The sequence below is a fragment of the Chiloscyllium plagiosum genome, chromosome 23 (genome assembly GCF_004010195.1).
Source record: "Chiloscyllium plagiosum isolate BGI_BamShark_2017 chromosome 23, ASM401019v2, whole genome shotgun sequence".
NCBI lineage: Eukaryota > Metazoa > Chordata > Chondrichthyes > Orectolobiformes > Hemiscylliidae > Chiloscyllium > Chiloscyllium plagiosum.
In genome coordinates this window covers 17,737,372-17,765,128 of record NC_057732.1, presented here as the reverse complement: position 1 = coordinate 17,765,128, position 27,757 = coordinate 17,737,372, and the positions used below count along the sequence as shown (strand labels likewise).

At 40.4% G+C, this 27,757-nt stretch overlaps 1 protein-coding gene across 2 annotated transcripts in view; it reads right to left on the bottom strand.

Moving 5' to 3' along the window:
• The window catches only part of lamb4 (laminin, beta 4), a 120,739-nt gene that overhangs the window by 45,055 nt on the left and 47,927 nt on the right, over nucleotides 1-27,757 (bottom strand). For both annotated transcript variants that reach the window (XM_043713613.1, XM_043713614.1), the window contains exons 15-23: nucleotides 27,391-27,519; nucleotides 26,067-26,246; nucleotides 24,568-24,689; nucleotides 20,000-20,120; nucleotides 16,503-16,680; nucleotides 13,615-13,758; nucleotides 11,063-11,294; nucleotides 8,410-8,567; nucleotides 6,248-6,472 (exon numbers count right to left, since the gene is read on the bottom strand). In XM_043713613.1, the coding sequence (XP_043569548.1) occupies nucleotides 6,248-6,472; nucleotides 8,410-8,567; nucleotides 11,063-11,294; nucleotides 13,615-13,758; nucleotides 16,503-16,680; nucleotides 20,000-20,120; nucleotides 24,568-24,689; nucleotides 26,067-26,246; nucleotides 27,391-27,519 (1,489 nt within the window). The remainder of the gene's footprint in view (nucleotides 1-6,247; nucleotides 6,473-8,409; nucleotides 8,568-11,062; nucleotides 11,295-13,614; nucleotides 13,759-16,502; nucleotides 16,681-19,999; nucleotides 20,121-24,567; nucleotides 24,690-26,066; nucleotides 26,247-27,390; nucleotides 27,520-27,757) is intronic.

Genomic DNA, 27,757 nt, shown 5'->3' with positions numbered 1-27,757 from the left:
TTTTGTCATATAGTCATTGCTATTATATAGGATGACAGAATGATAACCAAATTATTTCATATACAGCATGTTAACATTCTGCCATCAACTTTGTCTTTGCTAATTTATAGGCTTGAAAAACAAATGGGAACAGAAGTAGACCATTCAGCCCCTCGGGTCTGTTCCATCATTCAGTGAGGTCCTGGCTGATCCATAGCCTAACTCCATATAACTGCCTTTGGCCCTTATCTCTTAATATCTTCACTTAACAAAAAATTATCTATCTCAGATTTAAAATTAACAACTTTGAAATTCTATGTAACTTATTTAAACCTTATCAGTGGTAGCAGTACCAGTACAATAGTGGCATACACAATATAGACGTGCAATGAAGTGAATGGGACAATAATAGATCATTATTAAATGCCTTCTGGAAGTCCATATAAACAACATCCACAGACATTCTCCTGTACACTACGTAAGTCACCTCTTAAAAAAAATTCAGTAAGGTTTGTCAGGCTTGATCTATCTGTCATGAATCCATGCTGGCTCTCCCTGATTAATTAAAAAATGTCAAGGTGTTCAGTTACATCATCCTTGATTCTGGACACCAACAATTTCCCCACAACAGACTGTCCAGTTTTGGCAATGCACTATAATGTTCAGGAAGGGAACCGTAATGATAACATAGTTGGTTCATCCAGAGGCCTCATGAATTCTCTGGAACCCCCCACAATGGATCGAGGGATTTTATCACCAAAGCACCATAAGATACAGGAGCAGAATTAGGACATTTTGGCCTATTGTGTCTGCTCTGCCACACAATCATCGCTGATATGTCTCTCAACACCATACTCCTGCCTCTTCCCCGCAACCATTGATCCCTTACTAATTAAGAACCTATCTACCTCTGTCTTAACTACACTCAATGACTTGGCCTCCACATCCCTCTGCAGCAATACTTTTCACAGATTCACCACCCTCTGGCTGAAGAAATTCCTCCTCATCTCGTTTCTATAAAGTGATCCCTTTACTCTGAGGCCGAGCCCTTGGGTCCTAATGTTTCCTACGAGGGGAAACACCTTCTCCACATTCACTCTATCCAGGCTTCTCAGAATTGTGAGAGACTGATGGATTTCAATGAGATCCCTCCCCCCATTCTTACAAATTCCATAAAGTACAGAGCCTCAACTGTTCCTCAAATGACAAGCTCTTCATCCAATTAATAAATCTCAAATTTAAAAGGTAGTCTCAGTGGCAATGATCATGAAATGGATCAGAAACCTTGTAGTGCAGGTTCATAGCTCCTTGAAAGTGGAGTAGCAGGTAGATAGGATAGTGAAGAAGGCGTTTGGTATGCTTTCCTTTATTGGTCAGAGTATTGAGTACAGGAGTTGGGAGGTCATGTTGTGGCTGTACAGGACATTGGTTCGGCCACTTTTGGAATATTGCACGCAATTCTGATCTCCTTCCTACCGGAACGATGTTGTGAAACTTGAAAGGGTTCAGATAAGATTTACAAGGATGTTGCCAGGGTCGGAGGATTTGAGCTCTAGGGAGAGGCTGAATAGGTTGGGGCTGTTTTCCCTGCAGCGTCGGAGGCTGAGGGGTGACCTTATAGAGGTTTATAAAATCATGAGGGGCATGGATATGGTAAATAGACAAAGTCTTTTCCCTGGGGATGGGGAGTCCAGAACTAGAGGGCATAGGTTTAGGGCGAGAAGGAAAAGATATAAAAGGGATCTAAGGGGCAACTTTTTCGTGCAGAGAGTGGTGGAAATATGGAATGAGCTGCCAGAGGAAATGGTGGATGCTTGTACAATTATAATATTTAAAAGGCATTTGGATGGGTATATGAATAGGAAGGGTTTAGAGGGATATGGGCCGAGTGCTGGCAAATGGGATTAGATTAATTTAGGATATCTGGTCAGCATGGACGAGTTGGACTGAAGAGTCTGTTTCTGTGCTGTACATCTCTCTGACTCAGTTATCAAAAGAATATATCGGGTTCATAAAAACAAAGAACTGCAGATGCCAGATACATTGAAACAAAGACAGAAAAAGTTCTGTAGAAACTCAAAAGGTCTGGCAGCATCTGCACAGAGAAGAACAGAACTAACATTTCAACACAAATGGTCTTGGTGTTGAGATTTAAACATTAAGTGCTCAATCGTCTGGAACCATGGTCTTGATGCATTATACATCTGCTAGAGTATGAATGGAGATTTGTTTTGCTGTGTGTGTTTAAGACTGGAGTGAGAAAACATCAAGTAATGAGCTTCCTAGACTCCAGGAAGAGCAAATTTAAAAAAAAATGCAATTTAATTGAAAAGCTTCTGGGCAGTTTGAAAGAGCCGATTAAAGTCAGATGTCGAGTGTCTTTTAGAAAAAGGAAAATGTTTGGAGCAGTTAAGGAAATGTACCTCAGTGAAAGTGTGTAGTTTGTCAAACTTGCAGATCTAGGAGTGTTTGTGTAAAAGTCTGCGGGTTATTAAAGACTGAAAAAGTCTAAGCTCCGAGTTGTGCGAGTGGTCAAGGGAAAATGCCTCACAGCTTCCAAAACTGGAATTTCTCTGGATTCTTTGAGTAACTGTAATATGATGGTGTTGCGAAGGAGGTGGGATTGTATTTTGCCTTGTGTTTTTGAAATCTCTTAAACTGTGTTATATGTAAATAGCTTGGTTTGTTTTATGTCATTTTTGTTTTATTTCTTTTGCGTACTTAACTTATATTTTATTGTTAAATCTAAATCTGCAGCCCGGCACACTTGTGTTTCGGTTAATTTTGGCCATGTTAAATTTAAAAATACAAAATAGAAACTGTCAGCCCAGTTTCATCCAGGGATCTGACTGGTCCAGTAGACACCTCGGCTGGGATTATACCATTTCTTTCAGGGAAGGAAATACTTATCTTGTCTGACCCAGTGTGTCTCCAAATCATGGGAATGTGGTTAACTCTTAACTCCCTTCTAAAAAGGCCTAGAAAACCATTCAGTTTCTGTCACACAGAAACACCTGGACTAATCATCCAGCATTGACTTCGGCAGCAGAAACTTAAATGAACACGTATCCCATCGATCCTGCACAGTCCTTCTCACTAACATCTCGACTCGTGACAAAATTCAGAGCATTGTCCCTGAAACATTTGAGCAACAAGCTGACTATTACTGACTGCTGAACCTCATCACCACCTTCTCCATGATAATTGAGGATGGACAATAAATGCTGGCTTTTCCATCAACACTCACATCAAATGAACAATTAATGAAAAAGGACAATTCTGAGAAGTTTATCAAAGTATGTAAGAATGTATTTTTTATAAATTTACTAATGCAACCATGATCAATAGTGGAACAACTGAAAATGAAATTTGGATCTCATTTACTGTAAGCACCAAAGAAAATGGATTGCATTCATCCTTTCATAGATGCTGTTATATAAATGCTGCTTTGTTAAAACCAACAACATTTAGCACGACAACATATAACTGCAAAAATCAAGGGTAAAACCAAACCAGTCCGGCCCATTAATGCTACCAAAGGACAAAATGGGACAATAATACCCCAGATATTGAAAATCCAGTTGGCTATCATAAAGCTTATTATGGTGATTGGTTGAAGATTGTCACAGGTTGTTATGGTGCTGCAAAATTTCCTGAGTCAGACCACACTTCACTAGATAAATACTGCCGTTAGTTGAGAAATAGGACAAAAATAGCACAATTTTGACAGTATTAGGCAGGAACTTTCAAATGTTGATTGAGGGAGGTTATTCATGGGTAAAAAAAAAAATGGTTGGGAAGTCAGAAGCCTTTGAAAATGAGACAATGAGAGTTCAGAGACAGTGTGTTCCTGTTTGTGTGAAGGTCAAGACTGGTAGGTGTAGGGAATTCTGAATGACTGGAGATATTGAGGGTCTGGTCAAAAACCAAGGAGGCATATATCAGGTATAGAGAGTCGGGATCAAGTGAATCCCACGAGGTGTATAATGGTAATAGGAAATCAAGTGGGGAGAAATGGGACATGAGATGGCCTTGGCAAATGGAGTTAAGAAAAATCAAAAGAGATTCTATAAGTACATGAAAAGAAAAAGTGTAACTCGGTAAACAATAGGGCCCCTTAAAGATCAACATGGCCATCTATGTGCGGAACTACAGAGGGGTGAGATCCTAAATGAGTATTTCGGATCACTATTTACTGTGGAGAAGGACAAGGAAGGTAGGGAAATGAGGGAATAAATAGTGATGTCTTGGAGAGTTCATATTACAGAGGAGGAGGTGCTGGGTGTCTTAAAACACATAAAGGTAGATAACTCCCTGGGACCTCAACAAGTATTTCTCAGCTGCACAGGACATTGGTGAGGCCACTTTTAGAATGCTGCATACAATTCTGGTTGCCCTTTTATAGGAAAGATGTTGTTAAATAGGAGACGATGTTAAAAAGATTTACAAGCATGTTGCTAGGACTGGAGGATTTGAGTTACAGAGAGAGGATGAATTGGCTGGGGCATTTTTCCCTGGAGCGTCAGAGGGTGTGTGTGAACTTATGGAGGTTTATAAAATCATGAGGGGCATGGATAGTGTGAATGGCCAAGGTCTTTCTCCCAGGTTAGGGAAATCCAAAAGTAGAGGACATAGGATTAAGATGAAAAGGGAAAGATTTAAAAAGGATAATGTGTGTATGGAATGAACTGCTGGTGGAAGTGATGGAGGCAGGCACAATTAGAATACTTAAAGGGCACCTGAATAGGGTATATGAATAGGAAGGGTTTAGAGGGATATAGGCCAAGTGGTGGCAAATGAGACTGGGTCAGATTGGAATGTCTGGTCAGTGTGGACAAGTTGGATCAAAATGTGTGTTTCCGTGCTGTATGACTCTATGACTGGAAGTGCTATTTAAGCAAGACTTTCAGCAAGTTACCTGTTATATAACTAGATACCTTAGCAGGTTATCAATGACAAAACACATTTCAAAGCTGCTTCTGGTGCAAAAACACTGAAGTTCTGCATGTTAGAATTCTCATATTTTCACTGGGTCTGTAAGTTTCAGTAATTGCTGTCAGTTACACAGGAATCCGCAAAATTTATCCTGAAGCTGACATTGCAAATATGCTTATGAAATTCCACACTGAAACTTTAGATTAGATTAGATTAGATTAGATTATATTACAGTGTGGAAACAGGCCCTTTGGCCCAACAAGTCCGCACCGACCCGCCGAAGCGCAACCCACCCATACCCCTACATTTACCCCTATACCTAACACTACGGGCAATTTAGCAAGGCCAATTCACCTGACCTGCACATCTTTGGACTGTGGGAGGAAACCGGAGCACCCGGAGGAAACCCACGCAGACACAGGGAGAACGTGCAAACTCCACACAGTCAGTCGCCTGAGGCGGGAATTGAACCCAGGTCTCTGGCTCTGTGAGGCAACAGTGCTACCACTGTGCCACCGTGCCGCCCGCTACTTGTTACAATGTATCCTAACTTGTTTTAGGATACATTGAGCCAGAACTTGAGCACTTATATACTATCTATAATGAAGATGTGAGTATTCCTTTAAGAGAGTTAAAAGCAGCAGAACTACCAGACCCAGCACCAAGTGTACTCAAAAATGGTAACAATGTTACACTGGGTCGAACCACTCGATTAGTTCGTTGATTGGAGACAAAAACAAATTTGAATTCGGCCAATCAATTTGAATTATACCCGAAACATATCAAACTCCAATCAAGATTAAATGGAGTATATTGACGATCTTAAAAGCCAATGACACAATCCGATGTTCTGGGATATAGGACCAGGGAAAATTGAACAGTTGAAGGGAGAACTGCCATGGCCCAGCATGCTTGAAAATAGCTCTCTTAAAAGTGCCTTTTCGATCAGTAACCTGTGACTCAGAAATTCCTAACAAGGAGAAAAGAAAACATTAAGATCCGAAGATAAGAACCAAAAGCTGCCTGGATTTGAGATAAGAAGCGTTGTTTTGTAAATCTTAATTGGGAATTTTATCAGCTAGCATTATAGAAGGGAAGGTAAAAGATATGTTAGAGAAAGACATTTTAAATAGTGGTAAGTTAATTATTCTCTGTTATATTTTAAGAAATAAAGTTGTTAATTTTTACTTGAAATAGTTCTTGGCCACCTGATTTTTACAGATTACAGCACGGGATAAATCTTTTCTGTGTTGCTGGTTTTAAATTAAGCAGGAGGGTTTACCCCGTGTCGCAACAAATCTAACTGAAATAATTAACCTCCTGAGAATCTTACGTTTGCAGTCCTTGTTCAAAGCAGATCCATAATACCCTGGCTTGCAGTACTGACAATTTGGTCCATAGGTGTTATGCAGGCATTTCAAACACTTGCCCGTCTGCGGATCGCAAGCTCCTGGGTCTCTCCTGTCTATGTTATCATTGCAGCTGCAAGGCAAACAGTGATCTCCAATCCCTATCAGAGTACCGTAGAAACCAGGAGAACATCTCTCACAGCGACTTCCTGAACAGAAAGACACAAAAACTTTTAATAGCAGCACAGATATAGACTGGCTCCAATCCAATCAAATATAGTGACATGTCACCAAGGTGGTAAACCTAGATATCAAGTGAACCATAGACTAAATACATTGCTCCAGCAAATAGATAGCCAACAAATTTATCAGAGCTGTGAAAATTAATAAGTTAGCTATCAGACCACATTTTCCACTCAAAACTCGTTCCTCCATGTAACTTTCTGATCCTTGTATCACAGCGGGGATCCATAGTTGGGATCCATGGGGTGGAGTGGTGGCTTAGTGGTTAGCACTGCTGCATCACAGCCTCAGGGAATGGGTTCAATTCCAGCCTTGGGCAACTGTCTGTGTGGAGTTGGCAAATTCTCCCAGCGTCTGCGTGGGTTTCCTTCGGGTGCTCCGGTTTCCTCCCACAGTCCAAAGATGTGCAGGTTAGGTGGATTGGCCAATGGGAAATGCAGGGTTACAGGGATATTGTAGGGGAGTGGGTCTGGGTGGGATACTCCTTGGAGGGTCAATGGGTTGAATGACCTGCTTCCACACTGTAGGGACTCTATAGCTGCTGGGAATACAGGTTAGAAATGGAATTGTAACTGTACTGCCAACTGTCTGATCTACACTCTTGTTAAGTGTAAATTTGCTCCTATTCATTTATTTCATAAGTGTTCAATTTCAAATATAAATTTTGTAAATTTATTCATCTTAGTTTCTCAGTTGGAACAATCACAACAAATTTAAATAATATACCAGACCAAATTACATTTGTATAGCACCTTTTACTTGTAAAATATGTCAAGTCTTTTCACAGCAGCTTTATCAATCACAATTTGACACTGAGCTACAGAAGGAAATAACAGAGGCAATGACCATGTGCTTGCTTAGAGAGCTATGTTTTAAACAAAGTTTTGAATGAGAAATGAAAATTTATGTTGTTTATGGAGGAGACTCCAAAGTTTACTGCCCTTACAGCTGAAGGATAGCAACGGTGGATTGATTAAAATTGTTTATACTCAAAAGACCTGAATTGCAGGAAGTGCAGATACCTATAGACCACATGCCCTCGAGTTTGTTTTTTCGAGTGCATGTTATGTTAAAGAGTGAACCTGTGCAATCTGGGCAGGGCTGGGAAGATTACAGAGAGTACAGATTTTAAATTAGACAGATTTGTTTTTGTCAGGCAAAAGAATGAAGGGATAAACACTAAAGGCAGATATATTGTGTTCATCCACAGATCAGCCATGATCTCATTGCATGGTGGTACAGGCTTGAGGGGCTATTCAGATGTTCCTGTGTTTCTTAAGTGGCCTAAGGCTATGGAGGAATTTGAAAACATGGATGAGAATGTTAAAATTATGATATTGTTTGGATGACTTCAGGGTTATGGAGAGTGGATGATGGAAGTTCAGCCATTGGTGCATTGCAATCACCATGTCCAATGGTAAAAACAGAAAGATGAGTTAGCAACAGATGAACTGAGATGAGGCAGACCCAAGTGATTACAGTGTGATGAAGCTGCCAACAGATACTCTTATGGATATCAGAGCTCCTCTCAGTATTAAATATGGCAGCAAGCTTGCAAAGACTCTGTTTTAGTGTCAGACAGTTGTCAGAAAGAGGTGTGGAGTTCATGGTCAGGGAATGGTGTTTGTGCCAGGGCTCAAATATATTACTTTGAAGAGATTACCTCAGTAATCACTCCAGTAATGGAACACAACACAATATGCCCACACAGCTTTCCGATACCAGTATGATAATGCCATCTGCTCATGGTGTGTTGACCAAATGTGGACATTAAAAACAGGTCAGGGTAACCAGGAGAGGAAAACGTGCAGCTTAAAAGTTCCAAGAAGATGATTTTAAGCCAGTTAAACTACGTTGTATTATCAACATCTGTAAACTAGAATACGCTTAACAATCTTCACACCTGAATGGCCTTCAAGGCAGTTACAAACCAATTGTTGAGTTCTCGAGTCTTTGTAACATGAATGAGCAAAATAGCGTCCACTGTTTGGAATGTCAGGACACTGACATGGTCGACAAGGTTCATTTAAACTCGGATTACCGAAGTAACCTTCACTACATCTGCCAAAACAGAAATAAAGGAACGTTTGAAAAGATTCACCGACATGCCATGAAACAGGAATAATAATAAATATCATGCTGATTTTTTTGGTTTTGATTCATTCATGGAATGTGGGTGTGGCTGGCTGGAAGAATATTCATACTCCTCCCCAACTGCCTTTGAAAAGATGGTGGTGAGCTGGCTTCGTGAACCAGTGCAGTCCTTGGGGGTAGGTACTCAGAGGGTGCTGTTGAGAAAACAGTTCCAGGATTTTAACCCAGGAACAGAGAAATAACCACAATTTGGTTCCAAGTCAAGAACATGCGCAGCTTCCATGTGCTATGTTCCTATGCTTCTGGTACTCTTGTGCTAGGTAGTGGACACTGTTGCTTTGGAAGGTGCTGCCCTAGGAGTCTTGCTAAATTTCTGCTGCGCACCTTATAAATGGTATTGTTAACTACTGTGCATTGGTGATGGAGTGAACAAATATTGAAGCTGGACATCCTGTCTTGGATGGTGTCAAGCCTTTTGAATGTTGGAGCTGCCCATGTCCACACAAATGGAAAGCATTCCACTGCACCACTGCATTGTGCCTTATGCATGACAGTTAGGCTTTGGGAATGTGGTGAGTTAATCACATCAAAATTCGTAGCCTCTCACCTGCTCTTGTAGCCACAGTATTTATATGGCTGGCCTAGTTCAGTTTCTGGTCAATGGTAACTCCTAAGATGTTGTTGTTGGGAGATTCAGCAATGGCATCACTGATTCTCTTGTATTGGAGGTGATTATTGCCTGACACATGTGTGGCATGAGTATTGTTTCTGCCTGGATATTGTGCCGGTCTTGTGGCAAGAATACTGTTTCAGTGTCTGAAGAATCACAAATGGTGTTGAACGTTATACATCATCAGGAACCATTCTCAGGGTTGCTCAAGTGTTTCAGCTCTCCATTGGCTGACTAATTTTTTAGCCTTGGCTGAGAACCCAGCCAACCAGTGAATTACTAAATCAACTCTGTCCCTATTTGATTGTCAGCTCGGGCTGATCTCTATCAATCTCACAATCTTTGTTTGAACGGGATTGAGTGGTTTCATGTTTCTTGTGGTTTCAGAGTTTGAAACTTAAAAAGTTCTTTAACAGTAAGAACTTTAAGTGATTGACATTTTTCTTACATGCCCAACTGCCATTAAGGGTTATTTTCTTCTATATAGTGTAAGGTTTTTGAATGAGCATGAAAGTGTCATATCTTTAAATGAGGGGGAGGAGGGCAGGTGTATGAAGGGCCACGTGACCTATACCTTGCCATGAGGGGCATGCCCATCTTTTCAAAAGGTTCCCTCATACAGACTCTAATTCTGATGTGCTTGGTGTACAAGATGATTAGGGGTTTAGATAGGGTTGATCGTGAAAACCTTTTTCCACGTATGGGGTCAGCTATTGTGAGGGGGCATAGCTTTAAATTAAGGGGTGGTAGGTATAGGACAGATGTTAGGGGTAGGTTCTTTACTCAGCGAGTCGTAAGTTCATGGAATACCCTGCCAGTAGCAGTGGTGGACTCTCCCTCTTTATGGGCATTTAAGCGGGCATTGGATAGGCATATGGAGGATAGTGGGCTAGTGTAGGTTAGGTGGGCAACATTGAGGGCCAAAGGGCCTGTACTGCGCTGTATTCTTCTATGTTCTATGCTGTGAGCCATACTCCTTTTATATTATGAGGTGCAGGCCAGGCCTATCTCTGCAAGGCAGCCAGCCACAGGGCAGTGCCAAGCATGGGCTCATGATCTGGACTATCCCCCATTGTTAAGAGACATTCTGAAAAACTGAGAACTCTGGGAACGGTGGGAAAAATGAGGGAATTCGGTGCCATTTTGAAAAGCGTCCCAAATCAACCCAAGTCTGCAGATATCCAATACATGATGACAGACCTGGAAATGTTAGGAGCAACAAAACACAGCCCAACAGGGCAATTTATGGACTAGATTTATCCTTTTGGTCCATCTTCCTGCCACAGCCATCATTGTGTGAAGAAACAGAAGCATTTACATTATATCCTACTGGTGGTCAGACACCAGGTTCAGCATTCTAACCTGGTAACTGCTAATAATGGAAACATTTTGATACTAGGATTGAAGTTGGCACAGCTAGAAATGTAACTGTCCAATTGACAGAAATCATATAATACTTTCAGATAGAGTGCAGAAGTAATACAAAGAAACTAGCATAGACCCAGAAAGCCGAATGGCATTTTTCTCTGCACTATACACCACAAAACCATTAGTATACTGAGAGTGACAAAGTCTTGTGCCATCTGTGCCATTGATAGCGAGCACAGTTTGCTGACCACAGCTTTCTGTGTTATGTGGCATCATTGGCAATGACATTTATATAGTAACTGTGTTTTCCATCACATCCAAAACAATCCACTTACAAGCAGGTACAACTGGCAACGCTGCCCGGATTGCATTTATAATTAATCTTAATCGTTATTAAATCTGCAATAATGTTACAGCTCCATACCGCTCACAGTTATTTCCAGTGGCGAATGCTCTACAGTTCACACAGATTCCTGTTTGAGGATTACAGGATTCCGAATGACTATTACACTGACATGGACGACAGGTTGGGAATCCGTAATATCCGGGTCGGCAGCGGTCACAGGCATGGCCAACGGTATTTCTATGGCAACGACATTGTCCAGTTCGCTGATCACAAATTGAATCGATGGCCCCTTGACGGTTACAGTAACAGGCTGGAAGAGGAAAGTTTAACAACATGAACTCAAAGCAAATTCCAATCAATGGAAATAAGAGCAGCAGGAGAAAGTGAGGACTGCAGATTCTGGAGATCAGAGCTGAAAATGTGTTGCTGCGCTTTTCCAGCAACACAAGTAAGGGCAGCACCCAGCTGTAAGAGACCACAATTCAGGTCAAAGTGTGCCTCAGTTCAGCACTCTCTCCCTACAACATTAACCTGTTAAGTTTTTAAATTTGACAACACATCATTTTTCTTTCTAGCCATAAGGGTATTAGAGTCACTGTTAAATTGGCTCAGTCACAAAGCCACTGGTTACACTTGGTGAAAGCCCATGTAACAATTTCACTTTCTATTCAAGGACAACCATAAAACATTAATGCTTACCAGGTCTTACCATTGAATAAAATAACACAAAAGGGCAGGCTTTACTATCCTACAGTAATTTTTCAGCTGAAAGAAAACCAATTTTGTTTACGCTAAGAGCTTTACTTGATTCAGATTTGCCAGCATTGATTTTTAATACATGGTTCAATTCTATTTTTTTCTAAAAGAATTCTCTAGTAGGGATAGAATAAATTCTGTAGTAAGAATATCACACAAGAGAAAAAAAAATCTCCAAAAATCTAATTTATAACATTAACCATAATTTCAAACGAGTGGTCATGATATAGAAATGCATGGTGTAAGCTGCAGGAATTGAAAAAATCGATCATTCTAAAGAGCGCATTTTCATTGTGTTTTGACCTCTTCCAATATAACACATTTGTACTGTACTGTACCTGTAGATAAATGAGGAAGATCCTTGCCTTTAGCCAATGGATGAATCCACCATTAAGGGAATCCAAGAGCTGGATCTTGGAAATTCTAGGTAACTTGTTTCAACATTATCAGGGGCAGCAGTGCCAGTACAGTAGCAGCAAGCAGCCACAATATAGACTTGTAGTGAAGTGAATTGGACAATAATGAATCATTATGAAAAATGTCTCAAAGCAATGAAAGTTCTCATTTTATTCTCACACTTAAACTCATTTTTGAATGAACTTTAAAAAATGAAGCAGATTTTGTATAGTTTGGGGAAGTATCAAGAGCCAGTTTTATCATGTTCATTTCCTTCTTCAGTGCATTTTACACAAATGAATAATCTGATTGCAAACTGTTGGTGCACTGCAAGCACCATCTCAGTAAAGACCGCAGTGAGGGGTTTATCTTTAAAGAAAGAACACATGGTGTATGAGAGGGATGCTTGTAAATAATTGAGTGCAGATCAATAGACAAACAGTGTACCACTGGGATAATGAATTACAGTATCTCTCAGACTGATAACGAAAACAATCTACTGCTATCCAACCTAACGTCACGAGGAATAAATTGTAAAATGAGACAAGGTAAAATGCATTTGTGCAATCATAGTTGCTGACTCATATTTGCAAAAAGCTGTTACGTTATAAATAAAGAATTGGAATTGACGGTGCAGAATGGTTGGATCAGTGACTGTATTTAAAGCTGGAATGGACAAATCTTTGTTCTTTCAGGGGGTCAAGAAATGTGTGGAATGGATGAAAAAGTGGAGTTCAAACAATAAGATCACCAATAATTGTACCAAGTGGTGGAAGAGGCTAGAGAGACCTTACAATATACTCCTGCTCCTTTCTCTGTGTTCTCATATGAACAGATTGATCGCAAGGTAATTTATTAAAAATAAATGATTTGCAGGTTTAGACTCTAAATCAGACCATAAAGATGCACCATCCTCATAATTTTATGGAAACAAGAAATAATATTCTACGGGAAATAAACAGAAAATGGAATGCATCAAATAATAGGTGTGAGGTACATGATAGCAATTGGACTGTGTATTTAAGGAAATATGCCAAATATAAAGTTATTTTAGTTTGACAGGAAGCTGTGTCAGTTACATTCTGCTGAACTTACACAAAAACCGCTGCTAAACAGTTAATATCTTCAGGAAAACTTACCAGCAGGAACAGAAAAAGTTAATCTTTACCATAACACAAGGAGAACAATAAAAACATCATTTTGCTGAGAACTGATCTTTGTAAGTACTGGAAATCCTTGCAGCTTGAAAGGTTTATGGATTGTTAGATGAAGTTCTGTACTATTTAATAATTTTAGTGTATGATGGAACTGAAACAAGCTAAAATAAGAAAATGGTTTGAAAGTGAATATTCTACACTTATACAATTACAAATGTTAAATAATGAACATTTGTATATACTATATAACCATTAAAAATATGAACCAAACTTGCCTTTTATTAATCATTCCCATTCAGCCTGCATGAATAACTGACTTACGTGAACAGCTATTGGCACCAAATCCATAAAATCCTGGTGCACAGGAATCACAGCATCGTCCAATCACACCAGGCTTGCACTGGCATTGGCCACCAAACTTGCTGCATATTCGACTGATTGATCCCTGAGGATTGCAGCAACAGGCTGCAGAATGTACATAAGAAACTCCAATCAGTTAGCAGACAATGTACATAATTATACAAAAATAGATTCCATTAGGTCTATAGTCTGAAAATTCAGACCAAATTATAGCACCTAATAATGTTACATATTTCATTAATTCCACCCATCTCATTTTCACGCTTTATAATGAAGCACTGAGGTCACTCTTAACTCAATGCAATATTGGGGAATAATGCAAGGGTAAGGTGCAAGGACAACAGTTGGTGTAATTTCATGGGTTTCCCACTTAGTAAGTTAAGGTAAATCGACTCCCCATGGCCCCCATCAGGTCAACCAGATCTTGCTTACAAAATGGGAGAGGGCTTTCACTTGCGCAATGATAGCTTTGCACTGCTACTTTTCCTCATGTGTGATATTACATAGTAAGCACCTGGTTGACAATGTAGCCAAGAGTAATCCTATCTTTGCTAAGCACGCATATGTGCACAGAGATCAGGAATGAGGATGCTTGCTAATTTATCCCTTCCTTTGTTCAGACCAGGGATAGTCTGGTGAATTCAGTAGGAGACAGTGAGGTCTATAGATGCTTGAGATTAGAGCTGAGTGTGTTGCTGGAAAAGCACAGCAGATCAGGAATTCCACATGAAGGGTTCCGGCCCGAAACATCGATTTTCCTGCTCCTCGGATGCTGCCTGCCGTGCTCTTCCAGAAACACACTCTCAACTGAAATCAGCAGGATTCTACTTCACATCTACTGCTCTGTTTAATTTTATCCTTTTTAAAAATTCACTTAGAAATGCAAGCCTTGCTGATTTTTTCCCCCTAGTTTAGATTCAATTCCCTACGGTACGGAAACAGGCCATTTGGCCCAACAAGTCCACACCGACCCTTCAAAGAGTAACCCAGCCAGACCCATTTCCCTCTGGCTAATGCGATAGGCAATTTACCATGGCCAATTCATCTGGCCTGCACATCTTTGAACTGTGGGAGGAAACCCACACAGACATGGGGAGAATGTGCAAATTCCACCTAGACAGTCGCTGGAGGCTGGAATTGAACTCAGGTCCATGGGGCTGTGAGGCAGCACTGCTAACCACTGAGCCACCATGCCACTCCTGACATGCAAGTTTATCTACTTGTTGTGCTGTGTATCTTGAACCTTGCTTCAGCAGCCAAATTGACATAAATATACAATGCAATGTTGACAATTTTTATCAGTCTTATTCAGGATTGTAAATTGTTCAGTATCATTTCACCAGATTGCCAGTTAAATCTATTGACACAGTATTCAAACAATGTTTTTTGAGAAATCGGAATGGTTTTGCAGTTCATGAATTAAATGAGAAGGTGATGGTTTAGTGATATTATCACTAAAACTGTTAATCCAGCGACTCAGGTAATCTGGGGACAGGGATTCAAGTCCCGCCATGGTAGATGGTGGAATTTGAATTCAATAAAAAATCTGGAATTCACAGTCTAACAATGACCATGAATCCATTGTCAGAAAAAAACCATCTGGTTCACTAATATTCTTTACAAAAGGAAACTGCCATCCTTGCCTGGTCTGGCCTACATCTGACTCCATACCCACAGCAATGTGGTTGACCCTTAACTGCCCTCAGGGCAATAAATGCTGGCCTGCCCAGTGACACTCCCATCCTGTTAATGAATTTAAAAAGAGTATGTTATTAAATATGAAGCTGTCACTGTGTTTCTCTGTGCAAGGACTGGGATGCTAATGTCAACTAAGAAAGCATCAAAGATACTCTTTATTATTATCGGGGCTAATGCTGGATGCTGGCAAGGACATCTTTGCATCTGATTAAGTCAGTTTTGCTCAGTACAGCTATCTTCAAGTTAGCAATGAGGATCTTGTGGTGCAGTGGTAGTGTGTCTACCAGTAGGTCAGAAGGCTTTGATTCCAGTCTTATCTGCTCCAAAGACATGTCATAACATCTCTGAACAGATTGACTAGATTAGTAAGTTGATCAGTGCATATTTAGATCTAAATACATAGGGAGGTCACAGTGTAGTGGTACTGTCATTCGACTTGTAATCCAGGCTAATGTTCTGAGGATGTGGATTTGAACCCTACAATGGTAGATTATGAAATTTAAATTTAATTTTAAAAATAGAGTGCATGATTAAACAGCCAGTCTAACAGGACCATGTAACAATTGTCTAAAACTAGGGGGCATAGCCACAAAATAATGGGGAACCGATTTAGGACCGAGTTGAGGAAGAACTTCTTCACTCAAAAGACTGTTGAATCTGTGGAATTCCCTGCCCAGTGAAGCAATAGAGGCTGCCTCATTGAATGTTTTTAAGGCAAAGATAGATAGAGTTTTGAACTGTAAAGGAATTAAATGTGATGATAAGCAGGTGAGTAAGTGGAGCTGAGTCTATGAAAAGATCAGCCATGATCTTATTAAAAGGCAGAGAAGGCTCAAGGGGCCAGATGGGCTAGTCCTGCTCCTATTTCCTATGGTCTTATTGTCAATTGTCATTTAAAAAATGGTCACTTATGTCCTTTAGGGAAGAAAATCTGCCTTCCTTACCTCGTCTGGTCTACATGTGATTCCAAACCCATAGCCGTGTGGTTGAGTCTTAAATCATCTCTGGGCAATTAGGAATGGATAATAATTAAAGGCTTGGCCAGTGATGCTCACATCCCAAGGGAGAAGTAAAAGTATGATGGCCTTTTTCTTTAGTGTTTAGAACTCGTATAATTTGAATTTTTCTCTCTCTGGACCTCTAATACTCACGGATAGCTCCATTGTGGATCCGAGCAGACATACTGGCAATGAGTCTCTCACATACTTCTGGTATTGTCTGAGGTACCACTTGATAGGCAGCATCGACACATCGATATCGTCTGTACTCATCCAAATCTGTTTTACTGTTGAAATCCTCCAGAGAGTTAATCATTGGAATCAGACCTAGCTAAAGACAAAAGAAATAAAAATCTCATTAATTATCCAAATGTGCTCAGTGACTTGTGCAGCAGGTCTGTGAGGGAGTGGGTGTACTGTATACCCCCATGTAACATGGTGGAGTGCAGTGCACTGTTAGCAAGCTCTGTGTACCAATCCTGGTTAACAATAACAATCCTATGGCACTATCCTAAGTAATCCTTAACTAGGATGCTTTGGTGGCTGAATTTGTGCCGATCTCCAAGGAAGCTGGTTGTAATTATCCCAGTCCGTAAACATTGGTGGAAATGTTACACAGGGTGGCGTCTTCAGTTCAGCTATCATTAGCTGCTTCATTAATGGTCTGGCCTCTATAAAGTCAGGCAGAGTAGTTTGTTGATGATTGGCCTGTTTAGAATAAATTATTCTAGACTCTCTGTGTGGCCAGACTGGGCAACATGCAAACATAAGCTCCTAAGCAGCAACTGTATTGGAGCCATATCTAAGTGTCAGGCAATTTGCCTTTCCAACAAGAGGGAACCCAACTGCCTCTCCACGACATTCAATGGTAATGTTATTTTACAATCTCTTATTATCAATGTTTAGGGCCATTATTGACCAAAAACTTAACTAAACAATCATTTAAACACCATGCAAGGAGGCCTGATGCTGAGCATTCTCTGGTGAGTAACAACTCCTGACACACAAATCCTTGACACTACCTACAAACTATCCTGAGAATGACAAAAGACAATTATTTTTTTAACATGCCAGTAATTGACAAAGAGACAAAGGTAGGTAAGGACCTGGAAACAATCATTATTAAGGAAGAGGTAGTGTTGGGCAAGGTAATGGAGCTAAGAATAGACAAGTCTCCTGGCCCTGATGGAATGCATCCCAAGGTACTAAAATAGATGGTGGGAGAAATAGCATGTGCAGGTGTGGTAATTTTCCAAAATTTGCTGGATTCTGGGGCAGTCCCAGGAGATTGGAAACAATACATGTGACACCACTGTTTAAAAAGAGAGGTAGACAAAAGATGGGGAATTATAGACCAGTTAGCTTAACCTCTGCAGTGGGGAAGATGCTTAAGTCTATTAACAAGGAAGAAATAGCAAGGGATCTCAATGGAAATTGTCCCGTTGGGCATACACAGCATGAAGAGCAGAACATGCTTAACTAATCTTTTGGAATTCTATGAAGACATTATGAGCAAAGTGGCAAGGATTTGCATGTCAGGAGTTGTTACTCGCCAGCGAATGCTCAGCATCAGGCCTCCTTGCATGGTGTTTAAGTGATTGTTTAGTTAAGTTTTTGGTCAATAATAGCCCTGAATATTGATAATAAGTGATTGTAAAGTAGCATTACCATTGAATGTCGTGGAGAGGTAGTTGGGTTCCCTCTTGTTGAAAAAGCAAATTGCCTGTGGATGTGATGTACCTAGATTTCCAAAATGCCTTTGACAACGGGTCGCACATGAGGCTGCTGCATAAGATAAGAATGCATGGTGTTAGGGGTAGAGCATTAGCATTGGTTACTAACAGGAAGCAAAGAGTGGGGATAAATGAGTGCTATTTGGCTGGCAATCAGTGACTAGTGGTGTGCCTCAGTGATCGGTGTTGGGACCACAATTATTCACAACTTAAATAGATGATTTGGAGTTGGGAACCACATGTCCGTTTTCAAAATTTACGGATTAAACTAAGCTGAGTGGCAGAGCAAAGTGTGCAGACGACTGTGAAACTTTGCAGAGGAACATAGATACATTGAGTGAGTGGGCAAAGGTCTAGCAGATGGAGTACAATGTAAATAAATGTGAAGTCATACATTTTGGTAGGAATAATAATAATAAAAAGAATTATTACTTGAATGGTAAAATGTTGCAGCATGCTGCTCTGCAGAGGGACCTGGCTGTCCTTGTGCATGAATCACAGATGGTTGGTTTGCAAGTACAACAGATAATTAGGAAGGCAAATGGAATTTTGTCCTTTATTGCGAAAGAGATTGCCTTTAAAAGCAGGGAGGTTATGTTGCAGCTGTACAAGACCACACCTGGAGTACTGAGTGCAATTTTGGTTTCCTTACTTGAGAAAGGATGTACTGGCACTAAAAGGGGTGCAGAGGAGGTTCACTAGGTTGATTTCAGAGTTGAGGGGGTTGGCTTATGTGGAGAGATCGAGTAGACTGGGATTATATTCATTGGAATTCAGAAGAATGAGGAGGGACCTTAGAGAAACATAGAAAATAATGAAGGGAATAGATAAGATAGAAGCAGAGAGATTGATTCCACTGGTGGGTGAAACTAGGAAAAGAAAGAGGGCATAGCCTCAAGGTTAGAGTGAACAGATTTAGGATTGAATTGAGAAGGAACTTCTTCATCCAGAGGGTTGTTAATCTATGGAATTCCTTGCCCAGGGAAGTACTTGATGCTACTTTAGTAAGCATTTTTAAAGCTAAAACAGATTATGATTTGAACAAGAAAGGAATTAAGGGTTACGGTGAGAGTGTGGGTAAGTGAATCTAAGTCGATGATCTTATTGAATGGTGGAGCAGACTTGAAGGGTCAGACGGCCTAATCCTGCTCCTAGTTCTTATATTCTTATGGTTTTCTAATAGAAATTGAACAACCAATCTAAGAATGGTGTTTCTAATGCCACATTCTTCTTCTCGAACTAAATATGAAATGTAAAACTGGTGGACATGTCTATTGGATTACAATTCACATGACAAATGGATTAGATAATTAATGAGGTTCTTGGAAAATTCAATTAATCTTCAAAATATTCAATTTCTTGGTGTATAATTTTTAGATGGATTGATAAGCAATTCACGTGAATCCACAAGTTTTCTCTTCCAATTGATTAATATTACATGGCAAGTAATGTCCTTTTATTGCCAAGCTAAACACCTGAATATTTTCCTTATTTTATTTATTTAATGAGCTTGAATTTCTGGTAATAACAATCGAATAGCTCAGCTTAAGAGCTAACTGAGTTTATTATAAATGATTTCACAGCGTTCCAATATACTGTGTAAACAACAACGTTCAATTACTTAAATAGCAAATACTTTACTGTGTATATCATCCCTTCTGTTATTGATGCCTCTTTTTAAAAGGAAATTAAGCTGAGTTATCACACAACTCTTCGGTCATCCCATCTTGAGGAGGGCATCAATCCCTGATCTTTTGGCATGGAGATAGGGACACTAGCACTGTACCACAAGACCATGGTATCTGTGATTCTTGGTAATGTGTTCAGTGTCACCAGAATTGAAAATAACCGGTACTATGATAGTGCTACTTTATGAATACACCTTAAATTGCAACAAGAAGATTTAACTTTGCTTACAGAATCAATCAAGATGTGATCGCTGAACTGATTGTTCGGAGTAGGCAATGAATGGAAGTAAATCTCCACAATATACTGTACTGAGGGCTCCAGGCAAATTGGAATATGAAGAAATGTGATCCTGTTTAAGAAGAAACACAAAGCTATTATTGTAGCATAATACATATGAAAATATTGCTAAGTATTTATTATGACTAGCCATACAGTATAAACAATCTCATTCTTCACTGGGTTATTCTTTCTGTAAGAACGTTTTTTTAAAAATATACTTTTCAACTCACTGTATTGGCTCACAGTAACTTAGAAGACTCATATCTCAGCCATTCTTTGATATGTCCACAATGTTAATTAACATACATGGATAATCCTGTTAATGTTGTACTCAATGGCAACTGACACTATTCTGTCATTCCATAATACTGAGTGCAAATGTCTGCTGCTCACCTTAATTCAATGAATGATCACAATAATCAATGGAAATGGTTTATTTTATAAAGTCCAGCAAATTAAAACCATCCAGAGACATTGTGATGCTCTGTGCTTTCTCTGTCTATAATGACACTAAGCTGCTTATTGAATAGAATCTTGGTCAAGAATGTTCAATATGAGCTGATAAATATAGGGACACTCATTTCATGCTTATGAGGGGATACAACAAAAAAAGAGGAAGCAGAAGACTTGTGTTCAGCATTGTCTCCAGCGGTTGTTGGATGACAACAGACAAACCGTGATCTTTCCTCTGGGGAAAGTGTTTCATCACCAGAGATTCAGAAGGTAATTGTTAATGCTGCAAAGATCAACATTTCAGGTGATATTTGGGCATGAGAGCACTCCAGAGGCAGAAATAACATGAGGCTTTATTCTGTGGAGATTTTAAGAGTTGATATAATTGAAGAATAATACATAATTGATACATTGAATTGAAATGACAAACTAATCTGTATGGCAGGGCTCCCCAAAGCAAAGCCCAATGGATTGTGAGCTCAAACGTTGTGGTTGCAAACTGCAAGGCAGCAATATAAACTTTCTTACCAAGTGAAGATAGTGGGGAGTGGAGTTAGGGCTCTAAGATATCCAAACAGCCTGAGTGTTTCTTTTTAATATGGAAGAGGAGTGGTGCTTCTTTGGAGGAGTAAATTACTGCAGATGCTGCAATCTGCACTGAAAACCAAAAATGTAGGAAATCACAGTGGGTTGGGCAACTTCATGGAGAGAGAGCAGGCTAACATTTCAAGTCTAGATAACCCATCAGAGTTGCTTTGGGTTGCATATGGAAATTTTGGGCTAATGAATAAGAGACCCTTTCAAAGTGGTTCTCAAAGCTGTACTTGGCAGCAACATGGTGTCAGCAGGCTGCTGTGCAATCTCCCACTGTCCTGTTTACTAATCTGCCTGTGAAAGAAATCAGCTGCCTCGATAACAGGTAAGCAGACAACTAACTCAGCAAGAATCATTTGAAAACACTTTTATAACTAGAATGTTTTTAACAATTCTAGCGTTCTGAGTTACATCTTCAGGATTTTAACTGCTAATGGCCATCCGGTGGGGATCATATTGGGGTTGGTAATTTTAATTTTTATCACGATGAAAAACAAGTAGTCAGCCAGCTATCTGTGTTAAATCCCACTGGATTTCATTCTATAATCTACTGCATACTGGGGGCTAGCTTGGATCATCATTTCTGCACTGGTCCAAAGAATAACCACTGACATGACCACCAAAATAGTGTGGACATTTATCTTAGCTAAATCCAAATATGATTTGTTGAAAAGACAGTGAAATACAGCTGCGGATGTAAGAGAGACACTCACCTACAGATATCACACCTACAGATGTGAAGGGAATTTCAAACACCAGCCTTCAAAGAGGGAGAAGAGGCAAGCCAAAACAGGCTGGAGTTTGATCACACTGTGGCTACAAAGATAACATGGGGCTGATGCCTCCCTGCACAACTGCAAGCCACAGCCACGGTCGGATTATATCCCAAACTGCAGACTTAAATGAGTGGAATCTTCCCAGACCCTGAATGACGTGGTATTGGCAAAAAAATAGGGAAAGTTGTGTGAGATGCCCAGTGAGGAGCTTCTTAACATTGAGGGCAAGAAATCCCATTTTCCAACTGTAGCATTTGGAAGCAGGTGGACCTCATTGATTACAAGGTTCTTGTTAAAAACACCAGGTTATAGTCCAACAGGTTTATTTGGAGGCACTAGCTTTCAAACTCAGGTGATTGTGAAGCAGGACCGTAAGACACCTGATGAAGAAGCAGCACTTTGAAAACTAGTGCTTCCAAATAAACCTGTTGGACTATAACTTGGTATGATGTGATTTTTAATTTTGTCCACCCCAGTCCAACACCAGCACCTCCAAATACAAGGTTCTTGATTGGGTTGTTAACCTGGACCAATCAGGAAATCCATGGCTGACCGATAGAACCAGGAGAACGCCCTCATCCACCGTCCGGACACGCTTTGGCGTGCCCATTTACCACCAGGCGGTGGGGATCCCCAGTGGAGGGCTCTCTACGTGGGAGTCCTCCCCCTTTCTCTCGGGGATCTGGGGTGGAGGGTGCTGCACGCAGCAGTCCCCTGCAACCGCAGATTGTGGTGATTCACGGACTCCCAGCCCAACTGCTTGTTCTGTGGCGCTGTGGAGTCCATGGACCATGTATATATTGGGTGTGGGCGTTTGCACTCCCTTTTTGATTTCCTGAAAAACCTTCTCCTCTGTTTTTGGCTGCACTTCAGTCCCACGCTCCTGATCTTTGGGCACCCGGTACGGAGGAAGGAGGGCAGGTCTGAAGACCCCCTCGTGGGTCTGCTCCTGGGCCTGGCCAAACTGGCCATCAACAGGTCCAGGCAGCGGGCCATGGAGGGGGTCGTTAGGGCCGACTGCCTGCCCCTCTTCCGCGGTTACGTTAGAGCCCGGGTGTCCTTGGAGAAGGAGCACGCGGCGTCGACCAACACCCTGGAGTTGTTCAGGGAGAGGTGGGCGCCGCAGGGAGTGGAGTGCATCATTTCTCCCTCCAACTCTATTTTGATTTAGTCCCTACCCACCCCTTCACTGGTTTGATCACACAGCACTGCCCTTTGATGTGAAGGGCAGCGTTTGTCACTGGCCACCCGGGTGTTTTCCTATATTCCTGGTGGTGGAAATTGAATAAAGATTGGTGCACTTTGTGTCTTTCACTGTGTCTCACACGTATACACACACACCATGGGTGCTGGGGAAAAAATAAGCACAGAAAAAAAAAGAAAAAAAAAGAAAAAAATAGAACCAGGAGAATTTCTCCCTCCAACTCCATTTTGATTTAGTCCCTCCCCTCCCCTTCACTGTTTTGATCACACAGCACTGCCCTTTGATGTGATCCAGTCAGCGAAAAAAAAAATAAGCAGGGAATTAAGGGCAGTGCTTGTCACTGGCCACCGGGTGTTTTCCTATCTTCCTAGTGGTGGAATTTGAATAAAGATTCGTGCACTTTGTGTCTTTCACTGTGTCTCACACCTGCACACACACACCATGGGTGCTGGGGAAAAAAAATAATAAGCACTACCGCAGTTAGGCGGTAGTGTGGGGGTTAAATAAAAAAAAAATAAGAAAAAACAAAACAGGAGATTACGTTAGAGCCCGGGTGTCCTTGGAGAAGGAGCACGCGGTAAAGAAAAAAAAAATAGAACCAGGAGAATTTCTCCCTCCAACTCCATTTTGATTTAGTTCCTACCCTCCCCTTCACTGTTTTGATCACACAGCACTGCCCTTTGATGTGAAGGGCAGTGCTTGTCACTGGCCACTCGGGTGTTTTCCTATCTTCCTGGTGGTGGAATTTGAATAAAGATTCATGCACTTTGTGTCTTTCACTGTGTCTCACACCTGCACACACACACCATGGGTGCTGGGGAAAAAAATAAGCACTACTGCACTTAGGTGGTAGTGTGGGGATAAAAAAAAAGTAAAGAAAAAGAACAGGAGATTTCACCAACACCCTAAAAGAAAAGAACCAGGAGATTGGAATCGTTTCAGTTGAGGATTGACTCTGAGTTGGCTTGCCACACCCAGTGTACTGTGCACTAGTAAATAAAGGGTGACTTGGTGACAGGACACTGGCCTGTGTGAAGTTATCTCACCAACTTACTGTTGAAAGTGAGACAAGATTCTCACTAGTTAGCAAAGTGAAACCCAGGTACATGTATTAACATCTCATTATTAGTTAATCTCATCTCATTAATATGCAATTTTCCATTCTCCAACTCATCAGATGGAAATTAGAAGGTGATAATTGCTGACATCAAAGTTCAAGTGGTTACCAGGTGCCTGCAGTTTACCAGACACTCATCCAGTCCTCCATCTTGGATAACAGGCACTAAATCTTGGGGCACATACACCCCCTGATCTTGGAATTCACCATGTGTCAGCCTCAAGGAGGGAATTCCAAGTTAAAATAGCTTCTACTATAGCTTATAAGAAAATCCCATTTTTATCTGGTGCATCCTAAGAGGCATTAATACTTAACAAAAAATATGCAATGTAACCTTGAAAGAGCGGCTGAGTTATTTGCTGTTTGATCTCACCTGGAGGTAGCTGGCAAGGTAACTGTATTAGGCTCCCGTGAGGGCAGGTTATTGCGGCACTGGCTATTACTTGGTTGATTTGTTGGCCAAACTTGAATACTGGCCATCCAGTCACCTGCTGACTGCACCGTGGAATGGAAACATACTGTCATTTAGTTTACAAATAAGTAGCACTTTTGATTTTATTTGTACTGTAAGAAACCTCAATGGGACATCCTTGAATCGAAGAAAGAAAAAAAAATCATAATTAGGTAAAGTCAAGTTCAGGTTTTAAACATGGTCATTGTAAGAGGGGAAAAGACTGAAGAGAGTGTCAGAATGTATATGGTAGTGACAGATTGAGAATCCCAATCAATGAAAAGAGACACAAAATGAAACGATCTTTGTAGTGAGTTGAACACAACTTATTAACATGAAGGATGAAGGAAGAGCTTGAAGAGTAGGTATTTTGCTTTATAAGCTACTATGATTCTGTTTGTCTCATGATATGCCAAATTACTTTCTGTTTTCTGTGATTCTTGAAATCTTCAATATAAAATGGTGCATTTGCAGAATTGGAAAAGAAAAAGAAGGAGGTCCCAACGAGTACTTTGCCGAAAGCAAAGTCCCGGGTAGACATGCTCGTGAAGAAGGCATTTGGTATGCTTGCTTTTATTGGTCAGAACATTGAGTACAGGAGTTGTGGCTGTACAAGAAATTGGTTAAGCCACTTTTGGAATATTGAGTTCAGTTCCGGTCTCTCTCCTATGGGAAGGATGTTGTGAAACTTGAAAGGGTTCAGAAAAGATTTACAAGGATGTTGCCAGGGTTGGAAGGTTTGAACTATAGGGAGAGACTGAATAGACTGGGGCTATTTTCTCTGGAGCGCCAGAGTCTGAGGATGATTTTATAGACGTTTATAAAATCATGAGGGGCATGGATAGGGTGAATAGCCAAGGTTTTTTGCCCAGTGTGGCAGAGTCCAAAAGTAGAGAACATATGTTTAAGGTGAGGGGGAAAGATTTAAAAGGGACCTAAGGGGAACTTTTTCATGCAGAGGGTGGTGTGGATATGGAATGAGCTGCCAGAGGAAGTGGTGAAAGCAGGTACAATTACAACATTTAATAGGCATCTGGATGGGTATAGGAATAGGAAGGATTCAGAGGGATATGGGCCAAATGCTGGTAAATGGAACTCAATTAATTCAGGATATCTGGTCGGTATGTACGAGTTGAACTGAATAGTCTATTTCCATGCTGAATAGCTCTAGGACTCTATAAGCAGTGGGAGAAGTACTGACTCTAGTAAAGTAAATAACATCAAATGTTGTAATAATAAAAAGAAGGAGGGAAGAGGAGGAAAGAGAAAGCTTGGAGATTTGAGAGTTATTGCATTTTAGATAACTCTTTTCTTGTATCTCTTTTCTTGAGTGCAAGAGATATGTGTATTAAGTACTGAATGTACAGTGTTAGATTTAAATGCCTGGAGAATGAAAACTGAAGAGGCAGCACTTTGAATACCTCTGACTCATAGCGAATGGCTGCTGTGAAGTCCATTGGGTATGGAATGTTGTCAACAATGAATCGCAGTCCTGTTCCACGTAGAACACGAGCAAACCCCAGACCTGTCCAAGTTGTAGGTCCACCGGGAACATATTCTCTGGAAACAATCTGTACCTGGGATTCTGGATTCATGACTTGCTAAAGAAAAGAAAGATGCCAATATAAGCCTTGCGTTATTTTACATGTTCTACAGTTTCCTAAACAAGAATCTCATGGGATTGGATTTAACAAACACACCTCTCTAACATATATAACAATTATCCACAAGGCCTTTACCTTAACTATGTACTAAGGAGAAATCCACATTGTCTCAATAAGTACTGATGTTCCTTAAACTGTGCTTTCTGAGCCCCACCCACAGCTTGCAATTGTATAGCATTCTTCACATGTAGGATGATTCTGTGTTAACCTATGGATAATCCATTCACTAACACAGAATTAACATTAAGCCTGATATCTTCATAACAAAGAGTCAAGAAACACTGAGAATGGCATAGGAGGAAGAGGATCAAGATGGTAGTGATCACAGCTGAGGAATTTGAGGAAATCTTTGAAAAAGAAAGTGATGGCAAGTCTAATAAATTGGAGCACACTATTCCTGGGTGTAGCATTGGAGGCAATTTCTGTTTGAGACTATACCTCCAAGACTATCAAAAGATTGATCATGTCTGGTACCAGCAGCTTGGTTGTGGTATGCTGAATAATCAGAAAACAGGTTAACAACATAACCTCTGAAGGTTCTTTTCTGCTGGAAAAAGGGAATAAAAAGAGAGAGAAATTGATGTTCAGGTGTACATTTATGACTTTCAGAAATTCAGATATGCACACTGTGCAATTTTCTGATTTTAAAATTTAAATTCATGACTCCTGGAAGCATAAAGTTGTAAAATGGTCCTCACACAGCATTATATAATCTCATCCTACAGTCACTAGCATTAATCATGAGGAGGCTCATTAACGTTCATAACCTTGCTTCTAATGAAATGAAAAAAAAGCCTCTGCTGAATCCATGTTATGAAGAATAATAAACATCTGATATGCTTTAAGGCAAGAGCTCAAACTTAATGTTGGTAAACGATTTGAGTTTTGTGTTGTAACTAAATAATTGTGTCATTATTACTCTACATGTAACCTGTCTGACAAATACAGGACTGGTCAGTCAATCCAATTCTCTCTTCTCTCAATTGAAACACCAAAAAGGGACAGTTCACAAATTGTTTCATGTTTGGTGGTTGTGAAGCTCACAACATTGAGAAAATTTCACTACAGAATCTTTGCATACCCTCTTCCTCTGATGTTGCATATGACGTTTCGTAATCCTTTGAAGTATCAATGTACCATGCTCCACTCGAAAATTATAGCCTTGTCTTCGTAAATACTCATCACATGGTGGCAGAGACGTGGGTCCTACCTGAAAGAAAAACTCATTTAATTATTTAAGAAACAAAGGAATATTAGCTTTTGAGTAGAATTCTCAACATAATGTTTATACATCTACAAGGCAAATTGTAGGTGTGGATAACAAGAAAAACATGAAGTTTGGTTGATGCAGGACAATTATAACTATTTCATAAAGTTATTTAGAAAGTATTATATTTGCATGTTTACGTCAGTGATGCCTTTTATTGGATAACTTTTTGGCATCCAGG